The sequence below is a fragment of the Colius striatus genome, chromosome 9 (assembly GCF_028858725.1).
Source record: "Colius striatus isolate bColStr4 chromosome 9, bColStr4.1.hap1, whole genome shotgun sequence".
Taxonomy (NCBI): domain Eukaryota; kingdom Metazoa; phylum Chordata; class Aves; order Coliiformes; family Coliidae; genus Colius; species Colius striatus.
Window position 1 is genome coordinate 23640834 of NC_084767.1, and position 24730 is coordinate 23665563.

Below are 24730 nucleotides of genomic sequence, written 5' to 3' on the forward strand. Positions count from 1 at the left end.
TTTCTCTGTTTTTAATTTAGTCTCTCTCCGTGTCCCGGTGTCGGTCCCCTTTCCCCCTCTCACGCCACCGGACGCTCTCTAACCTCCTCCCGCTCTCCCTTTGACGTTCCCGAAAATCCTCAAAGCCCCCCCCCGCCGCGCCCCCTCCCCAGGCTGCAGCCAGCCACCCCTTCCCCGCCGCCGGGCCTGGTCGCGCCGTCGCCGGCTGCCCCCGAGGCCCCCTCGCGGAGGCCGGGCCGGGGCGGGCGGTGGGGCCGAGCCGGGGCAGGCGGGGCCGGGACCGCCCCGGGGGCGGTTCTGCACCGCGGCTATAAAGTAGGCGGCTGAGGCAGGGGGAGCGCTCACTCGTTTTGGTGGCGCTCGGATTTCGGGACGTGGGAGGCACAGGAGGTAAGGGCGGGGGGAGCGGAGCCCAGCCTGAGCCCGCTCCGGGATGCGCATGGGCGCGCCGCGGGGAGGAGTGCGCGCCGCCGGGAGCGTGTGCCGCGGGGAGGAGTGCGCGCCGCCGGGAGCGTGTCTGTGTCCCCCATCCCGACCCCTACAGGCTGACAGCCGCTGAGGCTGGAGCGGGGTGGCCGCCGCAGCCCAGCTCCCGGTCACCCCGCAGGCGCTCTTGGCTGCTCCCCACCTTCTCTTGGTGTCACTTTGGGGTGAGAGGAAGCCTCCTCTTTTGCAGCGCTCCTGGTCCTCCCGTGCCCGGCTAGCGGCTGGCACCCCTCGCCGCTGCGGAGGTTGGTGCGTGCTGCGAGGGACTGAGAGCTGGGGTCAGCCGGTCGGGGCAGCGCGGCGCTTCGGCAGCGGCCCGGCACCCGGCGCTGCGTGGTTCTGGGCAGTCCTTCACGCTGCGTGCCCGGGTGTGATCCGGAGCTGCACGGGACACGTGTTTCTCCGATTTATCCTTTTTTTTTTTTTAACTCGGAACTGGAGAGCAGAGTTTAAATGTGCTGGGCTTAGTTTTGCAAAGTATCTTGAGGGCATGGGTGGTCTCTTGTGGTGGCCAAACAGCCTGGAAGACGGCCATACTGCCCACCTTCCCACGCTGGAGAACCAGACTGGTACTTGGATACAGAAAGGGTCAAAGCACGTATGTGACAACCTGACCATACATCCTGGCTTTTCCTGGCATAGCTCATTTCCTTCTCCACTCAGGAAGGGTAAAGCCTAGTTTGCCTGCACCCTTGAGCTGCCCAGAGGCAGATCTGAGTGCAGACAGGACTAAACTGCAAGATATTCAGGATGGAATGGGGTGCTGAGAAGTTTCCTGAAGTGTCAAAGACTTGAACACTGCTATGTGGTGCTAGGCTGCCCTCTGAGACAGTGATGCTTGTGTCTTGTTTACTTTTTCGCAGCGTGTAGTGGGTCCTGGATGGGATGGGGAGTGTGCAGCCTTGCAAGTTGCATCTGTTCCAGGGGCATCTCTGGGTGTCTGGAGCAGGATTTCAGCTACCTCTCCTTTCCTTGATGTCATGACCCCTGTGATTTAGCAGGGATTGGCTACAGCACTCATGCCTGCTGGGTGAAGGGATAACGGCCAGCGAGAGCTTTGCATTGCAGTGGACGCAAGATGCAGTTCCAGCTGCCTTCACAAATTTTTAGGATGTTGTGCTGTCTGCAGAGAGCGCTGGAGGTGTTTTTTTAGGAGCACGGCGTAGTTGTTGGGTTTGTCTGGTGGATTCTTCCTACACCTCCTAGCTAATCTAGGTGGGAAGTGAAGCTCAGGTTACAGCAGCTAATCCCAGACTGTAGAGAGCCCAGGCTGGCAGGGCTGTAATCTCTGAATACAGCCATCCTCCACAGCAGGGCTTTGTACCTGGGAGGCCCTATGAGTTTCAGGTTTTTTATTACCGTGCTGGGGTTGCAAAAGTGCAGAGGCATTCAAGCTACCCCAGACGGATGGATGCATGTGCACACAGTAGACCTACTCTTGGAGTGGAGGCAGGCTCAGACTGAGCATTGTTCGTGTTCAGTAAGTTCCCCAGGGTGGCTATGAAAGAGCAGCTGGGACAATGGGGCCCTCTCTGCTCTCTAGGCTGTGGTGGCCATGGCATCCCTAGCATTGGTGTGAGCCCCAGCTTCAGTGGCTTTCTGCTGCCCTGTTGCAGTCATCCTGGTCACCCTTGTACCTCCCCATTGGCACTGGTGATCTGAAATGCTGCAGCCAGGTTAGAGTTTCTTCTGTTAGGGGTTGTGCTGGAGGCATGGCAGTGGGTGGTCACAGCCCTATCCTAGAGGTTGGCTTGAGTTTCGGGTCTTGAGATGTGGAATGAACTCACTCTCCTTCTTGGACCATATGCCTTTCCAGAAGATGCCCAGGCCCACTCGTGCTAATTCCGAGGGGTGTTGTGGGAGTAGCCTGGTGTTCCTTCTGCTCTGCTTGCCTTGCTGTCCACAAATACCAGCAGGAAGCGGTGGCCGGTGCCACAGCACCAGGAGCTTTGTGGCTTTTAGGGAGCTTGTTCTAGTTGCTGTGTGGTTTTGAGATACAGGGACTTGGGAAGGATGCTACATCTCTCAGTTCTTGAGGCGCCTTGAAAAGTGTTCATGCTGGTGATGCAGCAGTAATGGTAGGACCCTGCATGAGGCCTAGCTTGCAGTCCTGGGCTGAGGAGACCATCCTGGGGAGCTGTGCCTGAGCCATGTGTATCTTTGCTGCCTGCACCAGCCAGCTGGTACAGGCAGCCTGGGAGTGGCCTGCGACTCTAGAGGGCAGGAGAAGCTCTTCTGCCCTGTGTAGATGTGGATGAAATGACTCTCTGCTTTCTTGAGCTGGAGGCGAGGGATCATTTGTCCCAGGACAGAAAGCTGCCACTGTCTTTGCTCCCTCTTTAGCTAGTGTTTATCAAAATCCATGCTTAATTTGGTTTGAATCTCAATTCTGTCTTTCAGCAGGCCAGCAGGATGAAAGCCTGTGCGGTTGTGTAGGTTTGATGTGATAGGCTAGATCTCCTCATGGGGCCAATTTTGGCCTTGTTTGAGGAGAGATCTAATCTCTCCTGCACAGCCTACCTCATTGTTAGTGCCACTCCACTGGGACAATAGTGCATTGAGTCCTTCCTGGTAATCTTCTCCCTTATCTCCCTTCTCTTCTGTCCCTAGCAGGTGTGGAGGATGGGAGGATTGGGAAGAGCAAATTATGCAGATAGAGAAGTGATAGATTCTATGTTAACTGACATTTCTTTTTGGGCAGTGTGAGCAAGAAGAGGGTGCTCTACAAAAGCATCTCTGAGCTCTTCATTGCTTGCTTTCCCCTCTGTGCTCCAAAGAGGTCTTTTGGTGGGGTCAAGGATATTCAGAGATGGCCATGGGAGTAATTTCTGCTCGTTGCTCTCCCTGGCCTTTGTCATGTTGGCATTGCCCCTGGGGCTGGAATGGCATCAGGGAGGTATCTCTCACTGCTGAGGCTGCGGGCATGGGTAAGAACTAGGTGGCCACACTTTGGGATGCTAGAAGTGTCCATGGTGGGAACTACAGGCAGGCTGGCTGACCCCATGCTCTGGCTCGAGTGAGGCCATGGAGGAATGAGATAGGATCCATCCCTTGGAAGCTCATCTCTCCATCTTTATTTAGGGTGCTGCAAGACAGCCTCTGGATATGAGGCTCCAAAACTTGCTTGGCTGACATGTGGTGGTTATGGGCCGAGGCAGCTGGTTGCTGCTGTGGGTGGTACTGTTGGCCATATGGGGTGAGGGTCACAACAGGGGAAGGCAGCATTTTTTTGGCCACCCCAAAAGCACAACAGTGATTAGCAACCTGGCTCTGGTTTTCATGGAAGCTGTGTGGATACGCTGGGTCCCTTCCTTCTGCTGGCAAGGAAGTTAACAAGGACCCCCTTACTTTGTCCACCGCCTGCTGATGGAAGAAGGTGCTGAAGAGACAAGAAAAGTAGATCTAGAAAAGCAAAAAAGTGAGAAAGAAGCAGTTGTGGAGCCAGTTGTGATGAGGGGGAGTGTTTTGTAAATCAAAGCACTGTCCTTAAAAGAAAACTTAAGCCTAGCAGATCTCCTCAGCAATCAAGCTCTGACCCTTTCTTCCTTAAAAGAACATGATAATTGTTAAACATAGGGGATGATTTGTAAAATAGAATTCAAGGGGGAGGACAAAGCAGGGTTTAAATTTGAAATTGACAGTACAAAGTCCCTTAGTTCCCATTTCTGCTTAATGCAGCTGGAGCTGGGCTTGACAAGATGCTGACCAGAGCTCGTGGTAAATGTTTTATGGTACTGTGTATCAGCCAGATCAATTCAACTACAATTGAGGGAGTGCAGATAAAATGGCTTAAAGATTCCCCTGCTGAAAATGATAGTATCATCATTTATGCCAGAGAAGACAGATTTAGTTGCCTGACTTTTATTTGGCCGTAGTGTACTTTGCAGATTTCACACCTGGGGATGATAGCCAACCTGATGATGTCACGTGAGCTGCAAGAAAATAATAATACATCACAGAAGGCTTGTGCTGTTCCTCTTCTGTCAACCAGATGAGTTTTGTCTGTGTCTGTTTTGGTTGTTTACTCCATAGATCTCTTCAGCAGAAAGTACTTTACAAGAGTAGGACATTACTAAGTCAGCATGTGCTGCACGTGCTTTATGGTTATAAAGATCACAGCAGACATATCTCTGGTAACTTAGTTGCTCCTGTTTTGCCTGTAGGTCACTCAGACTCCAAACTGAGCGAACATGAGCGCACTCGATTTGACTTCCATCCTTGATTTTCTGGAAACAGCCAACTTGACAGAGATCAACTGGACGTGCAACAATGGTGACTGCATCACAGTTGATGCGACAACATGCCCTGGCACGCTCAACAAAAGCGCCCTGCTATACACCCTGTCCTTCTTCTACATTTTCATCTTTGTCATAGGACTGGTGGCCAACTTGGTTGTGGTGTGGGTCAACCTCCAAGCCAAAATGACTGGCTATGAAACCCACCTCTACATCTTTAATTTGGCTATTGCTGATCTATGTGTTGTCATAACCCTTCCGGTGTGGGTTGTCTCCCTCGTCCAGCATAACCAGTGGCACATGGGAGAAATCACATGCAAGATAACTCACCTTATATTTTCCATCAACTTGTATGGCAGCATCTTCTTCCTGGCTTGCATGAGCGTGGACCGCTACCTCTCAGTTGCTTATTTCACCAGTTCCAGCAATTACAAGAAGAAGATAATCCGTCGCTGCATCTGCATCTCAGTGTGGCTTCTTGCCTTCTCCGCCTCCCTCCCAGACACCTATTATCTCAAGACGGTCTCTTCCAACAATGAAACCTACTGCCGTCCTGTCTATCCAGAGGAGAGCTTCAAAGAATGGTTGATTGGCATGGAGCTCATCTCCGTTGTGCTGGGCTTTCTTATTCCTTTTCCCATCATTGCTGTCTTCTATTTCCTCCTGGCAAAGACCATCTCTGCGTCCAGTGACCAAGAGAGGAAAAGCAATGGGAAGATCATTTTCTCCTACGTTGTTGTGTTTCTTGTCTGCTGGCTACCCTACCATGTAGCTGTTCTGCTTGACATATTCTATAGTCTTCATTTCATACCTTTCAGTTGTCAGACGGAGAACTTCTTATATGCCACTCTTCACATCACTCAGTGTTTCTCTCTAGTCCATTGCTGCGTCAACCCCATCCTGTACAGCTTCATTAACCGCAACTACAGATATGAGCTCATGAAAGCCTTTATTTTCAAGTACTCTGCCAAAACTGGTCTCACTAAACTTATTGATGCTTCAAGAGTGTCAGAAGCAGAATACTCTGCTCTGGAGCAAAATGCCAAATGACTGCATTCCCATAAAGAAATCTCCCTGACTCCCTCACCTTTGTTTTTTTTTGTGTGTTGTTGGTTGTTTTTATTTTGTTCCACATACCCACCCTCCCCACATTTCCCTGTGCTTGTTATGAATGGGGTATGAATTCTGGCCTACAAAAGAAATAAGGAACTGTAATTTAAGAGTAGAATCAGGTGCAAAATGGAAGTGGTACCAAAATTCAGCCTATTGTTGATGTGTTTTGTTTGATCTCCTAGCCTGGTCTTGACTTCTTGCCAATGCTATGCAAATGGAAATTACTTTCTAGCAGACAAAGCCATTATGTACCATAGATAACATGCTTTTCCAGGATAAACTTTCTCTTCCACATGTAGATTCCCTTTTGTCCCCTTATATATGTTATATATATAGTGTGTTGTATTTAAAAGCTTGAGACTTTATTTTCTTGCTCTTGGTGTACCTTATACAATTGTATTTGAAAGTGAAATATATTTTTATCATGTATTTGAAGTATATTGCTGATGAGCGTATCCAGAGTGCTGTAGTCTGAATGTTAGATTGCCGTTTGGTTTCAACCATTGTACGTAAGAGGATGCTGATAAATACAATAATGGAGATGATCCCTTAGGTGCATCTTCCATGACTGGCACACTTTGACCATAACTGTATGTGGTGACCATACCTGCATTTCTGAAGCATGAAATGTATGTAATATAGTTAACCATTGTGTTAAAATTAACAGTACGGTAAGAGTAGTTAACTCTTCCACCCATACTTCACAAAGCTGTATCCTTGTGCACAGAATGAATGATCTTAGAAGTCTGAGAGTTGTCTCTATTTGTAAGTTATTTTTGTAAAATAAAGATCTGGGAAAAGTAGCATCTGTGCCTACTAGTGGTTTGACTTGCCATCCTCCTTGTCCTTAAGGAAGAAAAACTCGAAGAAGAAGAAATCCCAAAGCCACCTTCTCTCATGTGTTTGGTGCTGGAGCAAACAGGTCAGTCTGTTTTCCTGGTGCTTGTTGCTGGTGGGCAGAAATCATTGAATGGAAGAGCGTGGGACAGCACTGTGTGGTGAGAGTGGACTGGGTGGGAGGAGCAGGTCTGCAGAAAGCTGTGATGTTTAGGGAGGTAAAGCTGATGGATTTATAAGGCAAAATCTGCTGGGAGTGATGAAAGGCTGCATTTGTAGCTTAGACATAAACATGTGGAAGAAAAATATAGAAGTACACAGATGGAATGAGTATTCAGACTAATCCAGGTTGAATCATCTGTTCTGGTTTTTTTTTTTGCTTGTGATGGAATTCAGGGGTTAGCAATCCTGACAGCATTAAATCTGGTTTTATCTCCTCTTATGGTTTACACTGAATTTGTAATGCCGTATTGTCAAAGTGTGGGACAACACTCAGCTTCTGTGGGATGTATGAAGTAGATCCTTAAGCCATTGCAGTGCATGAGTCGTGGTCATCTTTGTCTCAGAACAAGGTGTCTAATGTGAAATCAGTGGTGTGTCTCAGCCACAGTGTGACTGAGACAGTGGTGTGTCTCAGCTTACTGTTGCTGGCTTGTGTGGTTTGCTGCTCCAATGCAGTGCTGACTGCTTTGCTGTGAAGACTACACTGAAATTCCTGTTAAAGCATGCCCTCATACCTCAAAGATCATGACAGCCAGACAATTTTGTAATTACTGTATTTTACTTCTCTGCCTTCTCAAAGGCAGTCCTATTAAAATAGATGTCTGCCAGCACTGCAAATTCTGCTGTCCCCACCTTGTGCTTGGTGTTTCAAAAAAAGCACTAAACCATCCTCTGCTGGTGGCAGAGGAGGGCTCCTAGTGTAACTGTTAGTACATCACTACACAAGTACAGCCTTCTGAGATGGAGATCTTAAACTTCCCATAAGCCTTTCTTAAGGTACTGTTAAATTGCAAGGAAAGCACTCCGTTATGACAGTAATTAAAATGGAGGTGATGTGGTATGATGTGAGAAATTAATGTACCCGATTGAGCCGGTCAGCTGTGTGTCCTCACCAAACGTGCTTAGGTACTAGTGTCCCACTCCCGTGTGTCAGCAGGATGTTGCTCAGTTTATAGCAGAATAACTGTTTCAGATTAGGTACCATATTTGGCAGTATGTTTTCCTGTGATGTTGTAGCTGGTTTGGAGGTTTGAGTTGGCAGAAGCTCACAATTTCTTTTTTCTTCACTCTGCAGTTTAATGCTTGCAGTGTAGCATCAGCCGTGGAGATGTCCCAGGTGATGATGAGTGTCAGGGAGATCCTGCAGACTCACTGTGTAGATCAGACTGATAAGTCTCCAGGCTCTTCCTTGAGGAGGTGAATTGTGGTGGGACAATGCCTTTTCCAAAAGCAGAGTCAGACTGAGAGTAGAAGTAAAGGTCCGGACCACAACCCTCACCATCAACAACTGTAGCATTGTCTGTGCAGGTACTTTGCAGCTTCTTGGATGGGAAGAGCTGTGACTGAGGGCCCACCTCATCTTCTTGACCCCTGAAAGGATGGGTAGAGCTGGGAAGCACCATCCCACTCCTCTCCACTAGGAGCACTAGGGCTTGGGAAGCGGGTATGAGGTCCTCTCTGGGGATTGACATTACTTGTGTGGAGGGTAGCCGTGACTCTGCAGGAAGGATGATAGTGGGCAGATGATGGGAAATCAGTGGAAGATAGAATAGTGCAGAGACAAAAGGACAGTGTGTGTGACCTGATCTCGATGGACTTGTTTTGGCAGGAGGTTTGGACTAGGTGATCTCTAAAGGTTCCTTCCAACCCCTACCATTCTATGATTCTTTGATTTCTTGTTAGGACTTGTGCAGAAAATTTTCAAAAATCAAACTCTTGGCATAAGTATAATGGAAAAAAAATGTTTATGTTCTAGGAGGCTTTCATTGTGGCTGTGTTATCATGACACAATAGCCCATCTGGTATTTTCACCAAGACTGAAAAATTGGATTTGAACCCCTTGGAGTCCGATATAAGGGAATCTTATCAGTAGTTAACAAGTGCAAATATGTGTCTTTAGGTAGATGTGGCTGTGAGTTAGTGATTGATGTGATGACTGCTGTCACCTTGTTTGGCCAAATGGTCCTCACCCTGAAGCTGGAAATGTTACTAAGGGTCCCTCCTTCCTGCTGCAGGGCTGTGGCTTTGGACAGGACTGGTGGGCTGCCTGCGCATGCCTAGGGATCTGCCTTTGTTTCTCTGATGGCTACAGGTATACATGGGGGTTCAAGTCTTGTGTTTGCAAGCAGGTGAAATTCACTGTGTTATGGCTTTGGTGAAAAAAGGAGTTAAACATAATCTGTGCTGGAGCAAGTCTTCCTGCTTAACTCTTTGCTGAAAGCATCTGAGCACTGTCAGACTCCACGTGCCTTGAAGGCAGGCACTAAGCAAATAAAAATACATCTGCTCTGTCAGAATGGACTTTTTTTTTTTAATAGAAAGTGCAGTCTTGCTTTATTGTTACTTAAACACAGCTTTCCTTTCATGACCCATAAATGACATTCAGGTGTAGCACAGTGACTTTAAATCAGCTCCTCTGGCAACTATCTAGATAATGTATTGTAAGAAATGCCTAAATGGCCTGTTTCTCCTTTGGCTAATTCGTTTCAATGCTGCTCACTTTAGATACTAGCCTTTCATGAGTTCACTGAGCATAAAAGCCATTTAAAGTACCTATGAAGCAAGAAATAACTCAGCTGTGAGCAATATTTAAGCACATGGTGGCAGCAGCGCTGCCAAAGCCAACTCTTAATCCATTTCAGAGTGCTTCTCAGTGAGAAGAATTGGGCTCGTACTTTGAGAAGTAGGGCTCAGGCCCTGTGATGAGGTGTGGGTCTGAGCAGGGCATGATGTAATGGCCATTGGTTTTGGGGAGAACCACTGTGTTTAGAGGCCAGGGTTTGCTTTTAGCTTCCCCACTCCTTACAGTGTGTGGCTGAGAAGCATCTGAGCAAGAATCTGCTCTGATTTACACCCTGGATTTACAGTATGATAATGCTGCTGATTTAAAGCTATGCAGAATTTACAGGGCTTTTTATAAGTAGGATCAGGAATTTTAGCCATAATCCTGTGCAGATATATGTGTGTGAATGCAGATGTGCACGTCTGCGTCACTAATGCGATGTAATGCCTGTGTACAGCCATAACGCAAAGATTTAACAAGGACAATGTGAGTTTTCTCTTGCAAAAGTACTTGCATTGACAGGGTTTTAATATGATTCAAACGAGACTCACAAAGATCCTGTGAGATATAATCCAGTTGTAACCCTAAAGCCTGTGGCTGACTATTGTAACATCCACTGTCAGGAGAAAAATCGGTCTCCTTTGATTTTGGTAGTCATTGTCAGATAATTCATTTTTTTTTCATATAAATCTTGATCTGTTTGTTTTTCTGGGATTATATGGAACACGTGCCAGGCCTTAGCTAAAGCTCTCTCTCCTGCAAGTGTTATAACTTCATAGCAGCAAAGAGATCCCAACATGCCAATGATGATGTGAATCCAGAGAGAGAACCTAGTCCCATGGCTAAAATATTGAGTAGGATGCTCTTCTTCACTGGAGTGACAGCATCAGAATAGGGCATTTCTGGTTATTTACCATATCACACAGGTATATGTCTTTGCCAGAAAGTACTGGGAGACCAACAGGACTCTGCAGATGCTGGTGTGCTTAGCTCCAATGTGAAGTGTGAAATCAGTGACTCAACAGATCCACTTCAACGGAGGGTCTGTGTACATATTACACTTCTTGACATCATCTGGTTTTAAGCCAGCTCTGATGATGGATGTTTTTGCCTCTAGGCTGCAGTGGGGGAAGCCAAACCCCTATCATGTTTGTGGTCTGTACAGTTCTATTTCCAGACTAAAGAAAAGGAGTTAAATTATATTTTAACACAACAATACTGACAACAGCAAAGGTCAGGAAACTTTTAAGTGAGGTCACCCTATTGATTGCAACAGTGAAAGGATACACATCAAATACTTTACCGTGAAAGACTGAAAAGAAGTAAATTCAGCATGATATATTGAAATTCAAGTCTCTTTCATATGTTGCAGAGCCTCTGACATAGCAGGTTTACAGTTCAAGCTGAGATATGTTGCCTTGCCAACATATATTCTGAGTTACCCAAGCAGATTTAATGTTTTTGCAGTAGTGTCTTTTCCCTTTTTGGGGGGAATTTTCTTTCTCTTTTCAAAAAATTGTTGCAGAAGATTTCAGACGTACCTAGGAAATGACCTTAATCAATTTAGTTCCACCGATGAGTATGAAAACTCAGATCTTTCTTTTTGCTTTCTCTAAACATTGTCCTGCTCGCATTGAGTAGGGTGACCGAGTCACAGCTTGATAGAAAAGTGCGTTTTGTTTGTTCTGGGGGTTTTTTATGCCTCCAAATGGCAGCTCTGTTTTGTCCAGAAGGATTGACATGACTGAGAAGTGTTTTGAATTTCTAAGGTCTCAAAACACATGAAAAGCGAAGGACACACAAAAATGTCAATCTTTGAAAAACAAGCACCAACTATGCATCAAAAAAAATATTTCTGCAGGGGAGTGACAGATGCTGCATTCATTTTTTAATTTTTTTTTTGTTTCCTCTCCCCTTTTTAACAAGTTGGTGTTTCTAGGCCACCAACAGGCACATTTACGTCTTCTGCAGTAGAGAATCAGAATGCACAATAAGCCAAAGTCACAGTCATCATGCATCAGGGTGGGTCTATCTGCATCTGTGGGTTATGGCACCATCACCACCAGCTTGCCAGGGTCTGTTCCCATCAGCTCTGTATCATTTGGGGCAATGCTGTGGGTCTTAGTCCAGTGGGCATGTGACACTTGCATATCCTCATTGTTTAGGACTTTGGTTGCAGGAGTCCCAAGAGAGCAAAACCATCAGGGCAGGCTGTGGAAATGCAGATGGAGGCAGTGGCTGACCGATGGAGCCCACATGCCATCGCTGTTGAAGGTGGGCTTCGAGAAGGGAGAGCCCTGCTGATCCCAGTGCTTCCCTGGTGGCAGTCTTAGTTTGGAACTAAGGTGTCCCCTGGTTGGTCCCCAACAGGCTCTGCTGCAGGCTGCTTCGGTTTAGGTCTGTGGGATGCTGTTTCTGGAAAGCAGAAGCTGTGAGAGGGTAGGAAAGTTAGATTTCCATTCTCTCAGCCAGTGGCATCTCTCTTCCTCTAGGTGCCCCATCGCAACCTTGTTGTCACTTGATGTCCTGGGTAATGACTTGGGCAAAGTGGATTTGCTTAGCTCAGGGTTATCCATGACAGCCATATGAACCTGCCATGGGAGAGCATTTTAATCATTTTTGTCTCCTTTCATCAAGGACAAGCAAAAATCTGAGACCATACCACCCATGCAGGATGTGACTTCATGGAGCAGCCTGTGAGCCCTCTGTGGCATGGTCATTCTCCCCCCAGGCTCTCTTTTTCCATGCAACCTCACTTTGAAACCCATATAGGATGAAAGATAGATGAATCCTGTGCTGGTTGGAGGATGCTGAATCCTTAAAGACATGGTCCAGAGCTCCTGTCTCTAACCCAACCAACTTGTTCCAGTGGCTGCCTTGAATTTCAAGGTTGCTCTGTTGCCTTTGGTGAGAGATGGGGGTGGCAGTTTTATAAAGAAGAGTGGTGATGTAGAGAAAGCTTTTCTTCTCATTTCCCGTCCTGTCTGTCCTGGTGAATGTGGTGGTTTAGGTTGAGAGATTCGAAGGAGTGGGGGAGGCAGTCAGTCAGAAATGCTGATTCTGTAAACTCCTGAGAACTACTGTCTGCTGCTTCCTCTTGGTTCAGCTTCACTGGTTCATCATGGGCCTGAGGTGACTGCTTTAATGGGAAGCTGGCCAGTGGAGGAGAATCTATATTTCCCTTTGCAGTGTATCAATAAAAAGCTGGAGCATTTTGGATTCCTCCATTCAGGAGAGAATAGCCCTTATTGTAAGTCTGGGGAATAAAATAGCAAAGAGAGAGAGGCTCTTCCCTATGCATGCTCTAACTGTCTTAGCTGAGAGGCAGTTTTGCTCTGCATGTCTCAGCCACAATTGATTTTGGTGTTAGTTGAGGCTTTCTAAACCTTACCTGAGAGTTCTGTCTTTCTGTGGAGGTGATTGCCAGGCATTGTCTGTTCAGTCTAATTCTGGGATGAGGATGATGGAACCTAGGAGATCCTTGGGAAAGGATGAAATGAGGATTTTTAGTGAGGAAAAACATCAGCAGTCCAGCTGGCTTCCTATCACAAGCTGTTCTTTGGGCACCATCTCAGCTCTGCTTGTCAACCCCATCACTCCTTTTCACCCACTGCTCTCTTGGTCTTGTTTCTGCAAAAGGTGCTTCAGGATAAAAGCCTGCGTTTCAGGCTGGAAACATCCTGAGTGTCTGAGAGGGGTGTCTGCTTGGCTCAGCCCCTGAAAGTCTGGATGCAAACTTGAATTACATTAAACCTTCTCCAGGGAGGTGAGTTTCACATTTGGAAAGCTTTTTTGAGATTTCCATCATTTGCTGCTTCCAGTCAGGCTGGAAACTGAAAGTGCAAAGGCCTGTGAAAATGATTAATAAAGAACAAAAATGAGGCTCTGAGACAGATCAGCTCCACAGTTCCTCTGAAACTGTAGGCTTGCAGAAGTCTTACACTTTGCCTGGTTAGATTTGCTCTTCTGGAGCTGAAAATCCATTCTTTAAACTGAATTCAACCTTAGTCTTACTTATATAAGGATTAAGAGCATCTCCAGGTATAAATTGCCAGTGTCACAGAATTATAGGATGGTTTGAGTTGGAAGGGATGTTCAAGGTCATCTCCTTCTGATACCCTCTCCATGGGCAGTGACATCTTCCACTAGACCAGATTGCTCAGAGCCTCATCCAACCTGACCTTGAGTGCTGCCACAGCCTCTGGGCAACTTGTGCTAGTGAAAGGGAAGAACTTGTTGCCAACATCTCATCTAAATCTCCCCTCTTTCAATTTGAAACCATTTCCCCTTGTCCTGCCACTACAGACCCTTGTAAAAAGTACCTCACTGGCTTTCTTAATGTCATTGCTCAGGCCCAGTCAGCAATGAAGCACCACACAGCCTCTTGCTTACTCCCCCTACAGAGCCCCACCATCCTTAGCATATTGGAGGCCCCAGCGAGATGGGAAGAGAAGAGATACCCAAGGGCCTTGTGGATTGAGACAGGGGCAGGGAGGGCTCACTGCCAATTATGGTTCTGGGCAAAACAGACTCCAGTATTTGACCTAAAGAAAAGTAAGAACAGTTTATTCTACTACCTACTAGAAACAGAACAGAAAGCAAACCAGAGCAGGATGATGAGAAAAATATAACCATCACTTTTAAGATCTCCCTCCCTTCTTCCTGGGCTCAGCAACCTGCTCCCCATATCTCTACCTCCTCCCTCTCAGCAACACAGGGAGATAGGGAATGCGGGTTGTGGTCTGTCCATCACAGAGGGTCTCTGCCCCATCTTTCTTCTCAGAGCAGGACTCCTCTTCACATTCTTCCCTTGTTCAGTGTGGGGTCCCTCCCACAGGATAGAGTCTTTAACGAACCTCTGCATTGTAAGACTTTCCCAAGGGCCACGGCTTCTTCTCACAAACTCCTCCAGCATAGGATTCCTCCATGTCCAGCAGCATTCCAGGCACCTTCTGCTACAATGCTGCCCTCCCACAAATTAATGGCCTCAGTCATCATCCCTGGCATGGCGTCCTTCATGAGCTGCCAAAAAATCTAAGCTTCACCATTCCTCTCCCTTTGGGTTGCAGGGCCACAGCTGCCATCTCACCATGGGATGCAGGGGAGTCTCTGCTCCAGCACACCTCCTCTCTTCCCTCACTGACCTTGGAGTCTGTATGGTTGCTTCTCTCTCACCCCACTCCTCTTCTGGCTTCTTATTCTTAAAAAGTGATTGTGGAGGTGTACAGTTGGCTCAGCCCCAGAAGTGTATCTGACTCAGTCGGAGAAAGCTTCAAGCATCTCCTTACAGGAGCCATCTTTACAGCCCCTTCCCTGTTACCAGAAACGTCTCCACAAAAACCCATTACACTTGTCAGCCTCTTTAGGCACAGGAAGGCTGCTCTAAGGTCTCCCCAGAGCTTTCTCTTCTCCAGGCTGAGCAACTCAACTCTCTCAGCTTGTCTTCATAAGTCATCAGCATCAGTGGGTTAAACTTCTTTGTGGCCGGAAAGTCTGTTCCAGGTAGTTCAGTGGAAGCAAATGGGATTTACTTGCCTGGATGGCTAAGTGCTTCTGTACACAGTCTTCTCCCTGCAGTTTGCCATTGTTCTTGATGGCAACCTCTTATGTTAGCAAGAAAGCCCCAGATGCTTGCATAGCCTGGATTTCTTCATACAGGGCTTCTTGATTCCCTTCTGCTCTGCAAGGCCAGCAGTTTGGTGCCTGCAGTATGTGTTGGATGTGGGAGGTGTCTGGGGCAAGGAGATGCTCTTTCCTACTTGTACCCTCTGTATTGTGTGTAGGGAAAGTCTATGGAGGCAAAGATGCCTTTGGGGATGGTATGGTGCCAAAGATGAATTGTTGTCACATAGTGTGTAGAAGGAAGCAAATGCTTGGAACAATGAGTGAAATTTTGGTGATGATTTACTATTGGCTGGAGTCATCCCTGGCTTGATGGGTCCTTCTCTTTGGCTGTACATTTTATGGTATGCTTTCATGTGTTGAGTGTTACTCCAGTGTAGAGATTGCTCTTTTTTAATAATGGGATATCCTGTACATCAGCACTCATCATCTCCATCAAATGATGCCCACTCCTGAGTTACAGGTGGTGCTTTTGTGCTCAGGTCTGATATCCAGGACTAGAAATCTTGGCCTGGCTGAAGCCAATGAGATGTCATTGACAAATGGGAGCTGATCTCTGCTCAGCTAATCCTGACTTGTAAGATTCATACCCTGGGACTTTCAAGGGAAATTCTCTGTGACATCTTTTAATCAAAAGTTGGGCCATCTGGCAAAGGTATAGCATGCTTCCATGAGTGTTTGTGTGGTTGGCCTAATGAGGTCTCAGTCTTACGTACCAGGGTTGCAGCAATCATTAGTAAGAAGAATTGGATAGTCATTAATAAAAGAGATTGCCAGCACTTACTGAAATTGGCTTCTTTCTGCTATTTGTACTATACATATATACACACACACCCCCCCACACACTGTACTATGTCTTTATACTAATATCAAGTGGGTACTGGCAGTGGAGAACATGGCATGATACAGCACCAGAAGTACCCCTTGGGATCTCACAAATCCTTTCTCCTTGAGTGAGTAACCAGTCATTTCCACTTTACAAGGCATTGGATTACTTTCAGATTACTTAGGAGCTAAAACTGTTTCAACTTGCACAGTGATGAGAAAGGGAATCTCAATAAACTGCAAATTGTGAGATGTGTTACACAAATAGTAGCTTCCTGCAGGGAACTGTCGTTAGCTGATCTAATCACCTTCCTCCCTGCCACTGACAGATGAACTTACACATTGGAGGAAGTCAGCAAGAGTTCAAACCAAGACTCTCAGGTAGCCCATCATCCCATGCCTCGTAGAAGACGGCTGGAGACATCTGATGGGGGAAGAGCAAAGCCACTAACTATTCCCAAGCAAAGAGGTTTTTTTCCCTGTGCTGCTGATTTAAGTTAAGCTGCCATCTTAACCTAACCAGAAACATATTCAGTTCTGATTTTGAGTCAGATTAGGTGGTTTAAGCTGTTTTTTGCAATGCACAGCCCTTCTGATTGACTCTTGCTCATTTGTAGGGAATGAAGATGGGCAGGAGTGGGTGTTGGGAGAGCCAGGAGCCCATGTTGACGTGGTAGGGTTTTGCACCATTTTTAGCAGCAGCATCTGCTTGAATGACCAGCACTGGTCATTTCTGCTGAAGGCAGATGTTCCAGCTGAATTGGCCTGACTACACTCTGCCTCATGTGGTCTTCACCTCCTCTGGCAAACCTGCCCTGCATTTCTGTTGGTCCCAGGGGCTTTATCTCTGCCTTGCAGCCAGAAGCAGGACTCTGTCCTATCTCTGGTGCTACAGTCACAAGGTCTGCATGAACTGGCACCTGAAATACCAACAGCAGGGCTTGTAATGAGCACCGAGTTCTCCACTCATCTTTTCCCTTACCCTTGCAGATCCATCCCAGCTGAGAGTCATTCCTTTGGGCCCCTTCATGCACAAGCAGTGATGCTCTGCAAAAGCCATTTTGTAGCCGCACTGACATGAGAACATGTGTGTTTGAAGCCAGCTCACTCCTTGATGCACTGATGGTCTTACTCTCCGCAGCACTCCCACAACCAAGGTGAGGTTTGTAGCAAGCAGTATCTTGCTAGATTAGCTGACAGGTTGGGGAAAAAATGGGCAGGCTGTTTTTTAGGCTACAAGCTTATCTGTTTATCCCCAGTCATATCAGTGCTGTTTTTTCCAGTGGTGTCTGTGCATCATGTAGAGCCAGCTGATAAAAGACATACCCCGTGGTGCCTGCAGTATGAAACACTGTGAGACGTTGCAGCAGTTATGTGCCTGTTATTGGCAACAGTGTGTGATCTGGTGGAGTCCAGTTCTTACACTCTACTGTTGGAAAGCTCCTTGCTAGACAGTCCCTGCTCGGATGTGGGCTTTCCATCCATACTCTGTCGCTTACAAAGATGTGAAGATCTCCTCTCTTGGTAGAAAGCATCTCTGGAAGCGCATTCCCCAGGCAGCTCACAAGTGCTAGGGTTGTGTGCAGCCCCTTTCCAATCCACATTTGACAAACTGAACCAGCTTGTTAGGAAACTTCTCTGAGGTAATACTGGAGCTGTTTGCAGTCTGGTTTGTTTTAATGTGTAATCTGCTTACTTTTTTCTCCCCCCTGGCTACAAGAAGAGCTGGTTGTTCCTCTGCAAGTCTAATATGAGTTAGTAATCTATCATGGGGTAAAATTATATGTTTTTCTCTAGTGCCAGACATTTGGGAGCATCTGGTTAGCTAGAGAAACACACTGCATGGATAAATCATGTTTAAAAAGCTTGTAATGTTTTTTAAAATGGCTTTAAAAAAAATAAATGGTGTGCTTCCATCTCCTGGGGCACCTTCCCAGCTGGCTGTGGAGCAGTGATTGTCAGTGAAAGCCCAGCCTAGCAGATGCACTGCTGGCAAGTCAAAAAAGTAGTGGAAATGCTTTGAATTCAGTATTATACCTCATTTACTAGGGATTGCCTTTAAAAGCTGATTCTTCAGCTAAAGTGGGTTTCCTTTTACTTTTTTGGCAAAGGAACTATTTTGCACAAGGCTCTTGTCAAAGTATCTGTTCCCTTCATTTAAAAACTCGCTTTTCAAGCTTTGCTTTGTGTGTAGTATAACAGAGCTTACATAGTAATTTCCTGCTCCTTCTTATGATAGGAGGCTCTTCTTGGTTGCACATACCTTTGCCTGTTGGGACTGGAGTTTTCCAGCTGAAATGTCTGCCTTGGGCTGTGTTCTTCTGAGGAAATACCAGCTCAAAATGAAACATTAATTTCTGACAATAAGACTCTGGAAAAGCAAATAATTTGGTCTATGGTGCTCTCATATGGAAAAGGCAAGGGAAAAAGAAGAGAAAGATATATTTTTCAGTTAATGCTGTGAATATGCTTATACATAAGCATGTAAAAGACTGTGTCTTTTCTTACCAAGGTCTTCCTCTGCACCTAGTGATATAGGGGGATAGCTGTCCTTATGTTTGTGCAAGCCCAAGGGCTTTGGCCTGAAAGAGATGGATGGCCTGTTGTTGGGGAAACTCAGTCTTCATTTGGTGGCTTCCTGTAGAATGAAAAGAGGCAGTGTACTTTCTGGAAACCGTATCAGTTTGCAGTTCTTGTTTTTATCATGTTTGAGACCATTTATATTTTTATCTTTTTAAAAGACAGGCCATACCATAAAATGGAAGAAGATATGGTTTCCAGAATATGTAAAAGCCTGGGTGAACTAGTCACACCATGGTGTCCCTGGGGAAGTTCATCATCTGAATACCACCAGGAAGGCAAAGTTGTCCACTAGAATGATGGAGCTGGCTTTGTTCAAGGAGCAGGACCTGCAGTAATCCAGAGGCAGCTCTGGCAAGGAGCAGCACCAGTGAAGAACTGGGCTTGGGCCCCTCACTGCAAGAAAGACACTGAGGTGCTGGAGCATGTCCAAAGGTGGGCAACAAAGCTGGTGAAGGGTCTGGAGCACAAGTCTGATGAGGAGCAGCTGAGAGATTATGGGGTGTTGAGTCTGAAGAAAAGTAAACTGAGGGGAGACATGATCACTCTCTACAACTACCAGAAAGGAGGTTGTAGTTGGTCTCTCTCCCAAGTAGTGAGTGATAGGACAAGAGGAAATGGGCTCAAGTCGTGCCAGGGGAGGTTTAGACTGGAGATTAGGAAGAACTTTGTCACCAAGAGGGTTGTTAGATACTGGCACAGGCTGCCCAGGGATGTGGTGGAGTCACAGGAGATATTGAAAAGCCATGTAGCTGAGGTGCTGAGGGACATGGTAAGTGGTGGGCTTGTCAGTGTTAGGTTAGTGGTTGGACTTGATGATATTAAGAGTTTTTTCCAACCAAAACAGTTCTATGATTCTATAAAATAACCATGATTCAGTCAAATGCAAGGTCAGAGATGAATGGAGTGAGAGTCAGACTGTATTTCTAGGAGCGTGGTTTGTTGTATTTTGCCAGAGCTAAGTCCAGATGTAAACCACGAACTTGCTCCACTGTAGGCTTGTCCCGGCATTGTGAGTGAGCAGCCAGGCAAAACCCAGCTACACTTTTCATCCTTTGCATTTGGAGAAGATGCCAAAGGGGCAGTGGCTGTGGGAATGGCCCGTGGAATCATGTCACCCTGTGAATGGGTACAAAGTAGAATCATGCACTGCATTTCTCAGCCTCTGGTAGCAGCAATGGGGTGACAAACAGTCTGGGGAGTGGTGAGCTGGCTGATTGGTATCCCAAAAAGAAGATCATAGCATTTCTCTCTCCAGGGTAGCCCTGAAAGTGAAGATAGTCAAAGCTAAACACACACACACACAAAAAAAAAAGAAAAATGTTTACATGAGCTTTAGAGCCCTGGCTCACTGTCTGTCACCTGACAGGCAATTAAACCCTCCCAACAGGTTGAATGCCTGTACGTGATAAGATAGGAGGGTGTGAGTGGAGTATTACTGAGAGTTTCTATCAGTGCCCCTCATCTGCACACTGTGTTGAGATGCAGCAGGCTGACCACCCTCAGGGAGTACCAAAGCAGGGAGGATCCTCTTGCATCCATCCAGGGAAACCTGTGTGTGTGAGTAAGCCCCTGCGCTGCCTCTACACCAACGCACGCAGCCTGGGGAATAAGCAGGAGGAACTGGAGATGTGGGTGTGGATGTGGGGCTACGACCTCATTGCGGTCACAGACACGTGGTGGGACAGCTGCCATGACTGGAGCACAGCCATGGAGGGCTGTGTGTTGTTCAGGAAAGACAGGCCAATGAGGTGAGGAGGTGGAGTTGCTCTCTATATGAGAGAGCAATTAATGTGCATTGGGCTCTGCCTGGGTGGGGATGAGAGGCAGGTGGAGTGCTTATGGGTGAAAATTAAGGGGCAGGGTAAGGTAAGTGATACTGTTATAGAAGTTTGCTACAGGCCACCTGATCAGGAGGGGGAGGTGGATGAGGCCTTCTACAAACAGATGAGAGCTACCTCATGGTCACAGTCCCTGGTCCTCATGGGGGACTTCAACCACCCTGATATTTGCTGGTAAAGCCACCCAGCCAAGCACACGCAGTCCAGGAGGTTCCTACAGATTGGTGACAACAACTTCCTGTCACAGGTGACTGAGGAACCAACAAGGAGAGGTGTGCTGCTGGGCCTGGTACTGACAAATAAGGAGGGTCTGGTTTGGGATGTGAAGGTTGGAGGCAACCCAGCTGCACTGACCATGAGATGGTAGAGTTCAAGATCCTGTGTGGAAGAGGCAGGACACAAAGCAGGACCGTGACCCTGGATTTCAGGCAAGCCGACTTTGACCTCTTCAAAGATCTACTTGGATGGATCTCAGGGGATATGATTCTAAAAGGTAGAAGTGCCAATGAGATCTGATCAATCTTCAAGCACCACTTTCTCCAAGCCCAGGATCAGTGTGTCCCAGTGCACAAGAAAGGAGGAAAAGGAGGTAGGAGGCCTCTGTGGATGAGCGAGGATCTGCTGGGACAACTCAGGCAGAAAGCAGCCATCTATGAGAGGTGGAAACAGGGGCTGGCTTCTTGGGAAGAGTACAGGAACATTGCCAGGGCATGCAGGGGTGCAACTAGGAAAGCTAGAGCCCTTCTAGAATTAAATTTAGCCAAGGATGTTAAGGACAGAGTCCAGTGCAGGGCCACCAAGATGATCAGGACTGGAGCATCTTCCTTATGAGGAAAGGCTGTGGGAACTGGGACTGTTTAATCTAGAGAAGAGGAAACTGAGGACTGATCTCATTAATATTTACAAGTATATAAATGGTGGATGTCAAGAGGTTGGGGCAGCCCTTTTTTCTGTTGTATCTAGCAACAGGACAAGGGGTAATGGGATGAAGCTGGAACACAAAAAATTCCATTTAAACATAAGAAAAACTATTTTACTGTGAGGATGAGGAAGCCCTGGCATAGGCTGCCCAGGGGAGCTGTGGAATCTCCTTCTCTGGAGGTTTTCCAGACCTGCCTGGATGTGTTCCTGTGTGACTTGATCTAGATGAACCTGCTTTGGCAGGGGGGTTGGACTAGATGATCTCTAGATGTCCCTTTCAACTGCTACCATTTTATGATTCTATGATTTCTGGACTCATTGTCTCCTGGGTATTTATGCAGGGGAAAGATGCAAGGGGTTATGTCCCCTGGAATACCCTTTATGTTCAATTTACAACCAATTTGTTTTGAACAAATGAAGATGTGTATAATCTACATGAGAAAAGCTTGCAGAGGGACAGGAGAAAAGCTTACAGGGGGACAGGGGCTCAGCCGTCTTCAGCTGTGAGATCTGATACTGTGCATGTGCGCAGGGTAACTGGGTGGGCTGGGAAAGGTCTTCTTGGCAGCAGCCCAACTTCCAGGGAGAGTGTGAGAGGCAACTGACTCCCAGAACAGGTCTGGTGACTGAGGGCTGAAAACTTAGTGGATTAGTGGGTCCTGCAAACCCAACTTGCTAGGCAAAATTTGTCCAAGGGAGTTTCTGCTGGACATAGTCTCAGAATATATATATATACCTGGACACAAAGAACAGTACAAGCCTGTTAAAAGATGTTATTGCTAATCATACAAAGCAAAAATGAGCTTCTGTAATGCTGCCCTTCCTGGGGCAGAGGCAGGAGTGGTGTTTTGGTGATGAAGAGAATACTGAGGCAAGGAGGAGATTCCTGAAACTTGTAGGCGAATGTGTAGAAAGGCAAAGAAAATGCCTGAGCTTGTAGAGACGCCATAGAGACGTTTTTTGAGCAGTGATGTGATGCTATGGATGTAGCATCTGAGCCATATGCTTAAAGTGGGATGTGTGTGTGTCCTTGACAGCTGGGAGGTTGCTGCCATCTCTGTTGTGCCTTTTGCTTTGGTGCAGATTTGGTACTGCCTGCAGTACCTCACAGGGTGGGTTGCTTGACCAGGTCCTGTGAGGGAGGTTTAGCCATTCCTGCTGTAGGGATGGAGAGAACCAAGCTGGAGAGGAGGATGAGGAGAGGTCTGAGAGTCTTGCTAGAGGAGATAGACAGAGGACAGGGGTTCTGGCCACTCTCCCCAGCTTTTGCTCTTCTGTCCCTTTCCATCACAGCACCAACTGAGTGCTGATGCTGGCAGGAGAGGTTGCTACCCCAGCTGTGGTTGTGTCTAGCAATCTGTTGCCCTTGGCAACATCCTCTCCTGGCAGTATGCTTGTGCCCTTCAAACCTGAGTTTGGTGGTGTAGCAGAGTAAAAGGAGATTGTTCTGCTGAAGTTACATTACTTCTGTTTGAGCTGACCTTTCCCAGTTCTCTCATCTCTTAATTAATCCATCCCCTGGAAATCTTGAGGTGCAAGGCCAGTACTTAGCAGAATATTTAGCCCAAGTACATTAGAGAGAGGCAGAAAGAGCTTCAGATTATGCTGTGTCTGTAAGGTTAGGTGTTAAAGATGCATTTGTGAGCCAGTCAGAGAAGAGCGCTGAGGAAGTACTGTTTGGGTTAATTGTGTTTAATTTTATAATAAAAAACAGATGGCTAGCCATCTGGTGCTTCTTGCAATCAAATATCTCACAATTAACAGTAATTTACTTGCCCCGAGACTTCCAGGATCTTCGTGTGCATTTTTTCCCTTCACCCTGTGTATGTGTGGTCCTTTCCTAGAGCAGTCCTGAGTGTAAGCCTAGCCCTGAAGCTGCTTGTAGGAAATCATGAGAGAAAGCGGTGTGGGGCTCCCAGGAGGCATCTGCTTCCTTGCTGCACTCTCCACTTAACACCGCCAAAACCAGAGGCAGACAGCATATCTTGTGCTTTTCAGACCCTGGAGGACACCCATTCAGGGGACGCTCAGTGAATCTCAGCACATTCCTACATATGTGCTGTCACAAGAGATATAAGACAGCACTTCAGGGCAATATTCAAATTAGATCTGTGTTTTTGACAGAATTTCTTCAGACCTCAAAATTGTTATAGCTAAAGCAGGTTTTCTCCAGCAGTTTAAGTTACTGAATGTAATTAAACAAGATGCGAGCAACCCCTGCGCTAAGGAAGCTTTCGGGGGGACTTAGCAGCAAAATGGGTTGCAGAGTAAAACCCACCAGGCAAATAGGCTATCCTTATGTGCAGTCTTTCCTCCACCACCAGGTTTTGTCCCATTTAAGCTGCTCAGTGGTAATACCAGGTGTGATGGGCAGTTACCAGCTGCAGAACCAGATGCCACATTGGTAGCTCATCTTAGTTTACCCTATGGATGAATCTGGACCTTTGTGACATGTGGTATAATAGAGCTGCCTTCTGTTTCTGATAGCACTAATGTATATGCAAACAGGAGGCAGAAGTATCCTGCCTTTCAGGGTGATGGAAGCCATTTCTGTTTCGTAATGCTGGATTTTTAAGTGGTTGATGGTGCTGCTGAAAAAGCATTTCTTCTTTTGACGTGCTGGGCTGCTGGTTTGGTTACATGAATTTCCAGAGGTGACATTAGCAGTGGAGAGTGGCCTCTTGTATAACTTCAGATCTCTTTTAAATATGTCCTTCCTCAACCACCTCTATAGTTTAATAATATCAACAGTGAACATGAATAAATGAATTCTAGATGAGAGATCTACATGCTGGTAGGTAGGAGCTCTCCCAGGCATTCCTATAAAATTGCAAGCTGTTTACTAGCCTAATATTTTTTTGCCAGCCATGAAGAAAAATAATTGAGCACTTCCCCTCCTTCTCCTCCACAAAATCACATGTACTCAGTGTGCTTGTGCTAGCTTCATCAAGGAATCATTGGGTCATGCAGCTGAAAGATATATTCAGATACCAGACTGCTGCTATGCTCCATCCTCCAAGTTGTTTATTTAAATAGAGAAGAGCCTTCAGAAGGGCAAGATCTCATTTTGAAGTACCCTCCCAAAGGGGACTTCAGGCTGGGGATGGGCTCTGCAGAGTGAGCAGGTATAGAGTTTCACACTGCCCCAGCTGCCAAATGCTGAGACCTTGGAGGTGCAGCTTGGGAGTGGGTCTGACACCCGTCCAGGGCAGCTCACCATCCAGTCTTGATTCCAATAGCTAGAAAAACAAAGCAGTTAGTGGAACAGCATCAACACACGTCAATATAATGGTTGTTATTAGTAAAGCAGTGGGAAAATTGTGTGTATTACAGTCTAGGACCTGTGAACATTAATGTTTCTAGGTGAGCACTGCTCAGTGCACAACACATTTAGGAACTTCTCCACTCTCTTCTTTACTTTTTCCCTCTTCCCCAGTGGGATCAGGGCAGGTCCTTTTTCCTTCTATGCTTCCCCCTTGCCCCCC

At 46.7% G+C, this 24730-nt stretch overlaps 1 protein-coding gene and 1 long non-coding RNA gene across 13 annotated transcripts in view; one reads left to right on the forward strand and one right to left on the reverse strand.

The window, feature by feature from the left end:
- The first annotated feature begins 317 nt into the window (after nt 1-317).
- ACKR3 (atypical chemokine receptor 3) overlaps nt 318-24730 on the forward strand; it is a 125465-nt gene continuing 101052 nt past the window's right edge. For 8 of the 12 annotated variants that reach the window (XR_009819285.1, XR_009819291.1, XR_009819289.1 and 5 more), the window contains exons 1-3: nt 337-390; nt 6687-6756; nt 16894-17060. Coding sequence is in view for 2 of the 12 variants with exons in the window: in XM_062002768.1 (XP_061858752.1) it covers nt 4677-5771 (1095 nt within the window). In the remaining 10 variants the exon portion in view is untranslated. Of the gene's footprint in view, nt 391-657; nt 1085-4649; nt 6638-6686; nt 6757-16893; nt 17061-17186; nt 17742-24730 lie in introns of those variants that run through there. The other 4 variants (XR_009819294.1, XM_062002768.1, XR_009819293.1 and 1 more) reach the window with 4 other exon arrangements.
- Nucleotides 8142-17056, reverse strand: LOC133626103 (uncharacterized). Its single transcript, XR_009819295.1, has 4 exons — nt 16886-17056; nt 12848-12936; nt 10760-12712; nt 8142-8391 (listed from the first exon to the last, which is right to left on the reverse strand). It is a non-coding gene; the product is annotated as an uncharacterized LOC133626103 (long non-coding RNA).